The sequence below is a fragment of the Hibiscus syriacus genome, unplaced genomic scaffold (assembly GCF_006381635.1).
Source record: "Hibiscus syriacus cultivar Baekdansim isolate YM2019G1 unplaced genomic scaffold, ASM638163v2 tig00110931_pilon, whole genome shotgun sequence".
Lineage (NCBI taxonomy): Eukaryota > Viridiplantae > Streptophyta > Magnoliopsida > Malvales > Malvaceae > Hibiscus > Hibiscus syriacus.
The window spans coordinates 1,560,940-1,565,269 of record NW_024062918.1 but is presented as its reverse complement, the minus strand read 5'-3'; the positions used below and the strand labels follow the sequence as shown (position 1 = coordinate 1,565,269).

General features: G+C 38.3%; 1 protein-coding gene across 2 annotated transcripts; it reads left to right on the top strand.

The window, feature by feature from the left end:
- The first annotated feature begins 759 nt into the window (after positions 1-759).
- LOC120146689 (E3 ubiquitin-protein ligase At1g63170-like) lies at positions 760-3,997 on the top strand. 2 transcript variants are annotated; one of them, XM_039160184.1, is made up of 5 exons: positions 760-960; positions 1,653-2,470; positions 2,827-2,952; positions 3,048-3,336; positions 3,580-3,997. In XM_039160184.1, the coding sequence occupies exons 2-5, from the start codon at positions 1,803-1,805 to the stop codon at positions 3,595-3,597; spliced, it is 1,101 nt and encodes a 366-aa protein (XP_039016115.1). In that variant the 5' UTR covers positions 760-960; positions 1,653-1,802; the 3' UTR covers positions 3,598-3,997. The 2 variants fall into 2 exon arrangements, with proteins under 2 accessions (XP_039016115.1, XP_039016116.1); XM_039160185.1 differs by having other exon boundaries at positions 762-870.
- The last annotated feature ends 333 nt before the right edge of the window (positions 3,998-4,330 follow it).

Sequence of the window (4,330 nt, the reverse complement as noted above, 5' to 3'; positions counted from 1 at the left end):
TGATACACAGAAGTCAACAATAACAAGCTACGATAAAGAATAATGTCAAATGGGTTAAAACCTAAACTAAGGCAACACTACTCCGCTACCCTAATTCTAAGCCTTCATAAATTACAATGACATAAACGTATAAAAAGTATAAGTTATGAAAATTACTATAAATGCATTAAAAAGAAGACACTAATGTTACACCATATGGCTGTGACCCGCACTACTCGACTACGCTGATCTTAAGTCTCTATACTTTTCTATAAGAGGTCATGTCATCGATAAGGGCTAAATCTTTCAAATCAAATTTTAAGCAGTCTTCCCACTTCATCCTTGGTCGTCCTCTCTTTCTGGCACCGTCGGCTGTGATTAACTCTACTCTCCTGACCGCATCCGACGGTTGTTGCCTAAGGGCATGCCCAAACCACCGTAGTCTTCCCTCTCTCAGTTTTTCGGATACATGCACTACCCCCAAGGACATCATAATAGCAGAGTTTGGTGTCATGTCCCACAGAGTTCTACCCCATGCCCATCGAAGCATTCTCATTTTTGCGGCCTCCATCCTCCTTACGTGATCCTTCTTGATTGTCCAACATTCTGATCGATACAGTAACGCTGGTGTTATTACAAAGTAAATACGCGGTTAATTATACACCGTTAGATCCATGATGTGAGACCTCCCAATCGGACCGTCCTCGAATTTTCTAAATTTTTGTATTTGTCTCTGTTCGTAGTCCTTACCAACCAAAAAGAGAAACAAATAATTTAATTTCCACTAAAAAAAAGGAAGGATTGCTCTCTCTGTTTTGGCGTAAACAATGGAGCAGAGCAGCTGACGCTATATTTTTATCGAGAAAATGGAAGAAATGTGTGGAAACAAAAGTGGGTTTTTGGAAATCTTTATCAGTTTGTTTATTGTCACTTCACTTTATGATTTTCTTTCATATACAATCAGATTATTCAAATTCTTAGGTAATATTCATTTGGGTTCTTGAATTTCTTTTAATTTATCTTTGTTCTGCGAAATTGGTACTGGGTTTTCAGTTTTCTTCTAGTTAATTAGTGGGTTGATCTTAGATTTCTTAAAAGAATTGCTTAACTATTTGTTTCTTCAGTTGAAGTTAAGTTGTTGTGAATATATTATGCTTGGGTTATGAAAATTATGCCTGGAAATGTGATGTTTAGATCACTTCAATAAGATCTTTTGAAGAAGTCTGATTTTTTTTGGCTTGGGTTTTCATTTATGAATTTTTGGTGTGGAAAGATCAGATCTTTTCTTCAGATCTTGTATTTTACTGTTTAAAGATCTAGCTTGTTTTGTTTATGTAGGGGGTTGACCTCATAAAGTGTCTGGTTAATGTATTACTAGTATTTATTTTCTTGGTCTAAAACCACATGTAGCCACACTCGGCCTCGACTAATTTTCGGAGTCGAGATGGTCGGGGTTGGTGTAAATGCTACTCTGTTTATGCTGTAGTTGCTTTGTTGTTAATGCATCAATTGGGTGATCTGATGTTGCTCGATTTTGGTTACCAGTTATGTGATGTCTCATAACCATGTTATAACTACATGCATACAGGATATATTGCCTCTAGAATTTTAAGGCATGGGTTTTATTCATATGATTGGTGTAATGATTTTTTGTATGCTGGATTTCGTTGTAGCTTTTAGGTAAAGAGGGAACAAAGTTAGTTGATTTGTAGATATTGCAATTCCAAGTGTTTTAGGATACCTGGACGGGTTTACAAGTTTCGGGGAGGGGAGCGGTATGTGACCAATGCTTTCGTACCTTTTTATTTGGTCAACGGAGTTAGATGGACAGTTCCACTCTCGAAGGAAACAATCAGCAAACTGAGCATCACTCTCTGTTAATGGAACGAGTTGAAAGTCATAGCGATCGTGACCACATTATTGACGTCACAAGGCATGATGATGATGCTTCATCAAGCTCGTCCCAGGATGAGCAATATTCTGGAGTGAACTCAACACAGAGTGAAGATAGACCTTCAAGCAGCTCACAGGCTTCTAATAATGCTACTCCTTTCTCAAACAGATTGCACTTTGGGAGTTCGTCATTCATGAGGAGAAGTGATGGATATGGTCGACATCGTAGGAGCCCTTTCAATTCCGGATTGTGGATTTCTGTGGAGTTTGTTTTCACTATGTGTCAGATTATAGCATCTATCGTAGTACTGTTATTGTCTAGAAATGAAAAGCCTCAAGCTCCATTGTTTGCATGGATTGTTGGTTATGCTTCTAGTTGTGTTGCAACACTTCCTATTCTTTATTGGCGTTTTCTTAACCGCAACTTGGGCATTGAGCAAGATTCAACACACTCACATCAAGGTTCTTCTCGTAGCAATCCCAGTGAAACTACACCCTATACAGCTATCTCAGTTGCTCAAGCTTCTGATGAGGAGAATAACCACATCATCGCCCCCGCAACAAGCAACACTCCAGTTACAGGAACCTTAAGTACAAGGTGCGTTTACATTTGTTATCACTATCAGTCACCACTCTATGTCTACTTTTGGGTTAATGAAACTCCATAATGCTCTTACTTTTAACATCGTAAAGTTGCAAATAGTGGATGGGCGAATACTTTGCATCGTAAACTTCCTTGAACTTATCATCAATGATCAATGTAGTTATTCATAGAACATTAAGTTGCAAATAGTCGCCATTTAGGTCTACTAATCCTAAGTTAACACTGAGTTCGAGTAACATAGCCTATAATATGATATAAGCTGTTATTATCAAATATCAAAAGTTTCTATATATTCTGTATATTATCATATTATGTTGTCATCGAGTGAAGAATTGGCTTCTAATATGCAGGCTCAATGGATTAGCAGACCATTTCAAAATGGCCCTAGATTGTTTTTTCGCGGTGTGGTTTGTTGTTGGCAATGTGTGGGTATTTGGAGGTCACTCATCTCCATCTGATGCTCCTAAATTGTACAGGTACAATTTGGACTAAACATATCTGTTGCTCTGTTTTTGACCCGAGACTCGCAATTTCGTTACAATTTATGAGTTCTTTATCGATTTTATTGCAGGTTATTTATAGTGTTCCTTACTTTTAGCTGTATCGGATATGCCATGCCATTCATACTATGTGCAACGATTTGTTGCTGTTTGCCATGTATAATTTCTGTCCTTGGTTACCGAGAGGATTTTTCACCAACTAGAGGAGCCACCAGGGAAATTATAAACGCATTGCCAACATTTAAGTTTAAATCCAAGAAAACTGGAAACGTAAACAACGATCAGGAAAATCCAACTGGTGAAGGCGGAGTCATTGGTGTGGGGACGGCCAAGGAACGCGTGATATCCGGAGAAGATGCAGTAAGTTAGACACTTACAATTTACTGAAAATTTATTGATCTCTTTGCATGTTAACTGCAACCATTTTACTTGCATTAGATACTCGAATTTAAGTATTAGAAACTCAAATTTTGCTCAGTTGATAATCCAAGCTATTTCAGCTTAAATTCGACTTGAAAAGATTGATGTATGACATTGTGTGAGATCCGACTTTTGCTGATCCGGGTTAATAACGATACAGCTTGCTAACTCGTTATGTTGCAGGTTTTTGTATTTGCTTGACGAAGTTCACGGAAAATGACGAGCTGAGGGAGCTACCGTGCACCCATGTCTTCCATGTTGATTGCGTAGACAAATGGTTGAAAATCAATGCATCGTGTCCCCTATGTAAAACTGATGTCGGATAGAGCAGCAGCGGTTCATCATTAGCTCAAGACTCGCATTAGCAGCTCCGGGAAGATGGACAACGGACAAAGAACCAGTCAATGATATGATAATGTAACGTGGTGTTGGAAAATTTGTGATTGTTAACATGCAAGGCCCCTGAAGAGCTTTTAATATGTTCTACTGGTTATTGCATTTAAGTTTGAGTTGAGTTGAGTCAAACGTCGAGTCGAGTAATGAGACCCCTCTCGTAGCTAGAGATACATACAGATATAGAGTTGGTGTATCATTGAAGAACAATTTGGAATGCTGCACTATAAGAGAATGTTTCTTCAACCCAACGTCCACTCTTTATCAATTGTTGCAGTTAAAACGAGAAAATAAAATCAAAATGTAATGTTTTAAGATCAAAGTCATCAATCTTTTTAGTTCATCATATTGAAAAACAAAATAGAGAATATACCTTTTATTATCATTTACCTGCATTTTATTCTATAATCACCGGCAAAATCAATGTTCGACCGATTATCGTCCGCGCATCCCACTCTGCCTATCCGTCGCAACGGCGTCATGAGTGCACTGGTTATGGCATTGCTTGATGCATTGTTGCATCCACTGCGGCGGCACATCG

Coding starts and splice junctions, on each gene's coding strand:
- LOC120146689 (XM_039160184.1), top strand. CDS start 1,803: ATGGACAGTTCCACTCTCGAAGGAAACAATCAGCAAACTGAGCATCAC. Junction 2,471..2,826: donor ACAGGAACCTTAAGTACAAG/GTGCGTTTACAT, acceptor TCTAATATGCAG/GCTCAATGGATTAGCAGACC. Junction 2,953..3,047: donor GATGCTCCTAAATTGTACAG/GTACAATTTGGA, acceptor ATTTTATTGCAG/GTTATTTATAGTGTTCCTTA.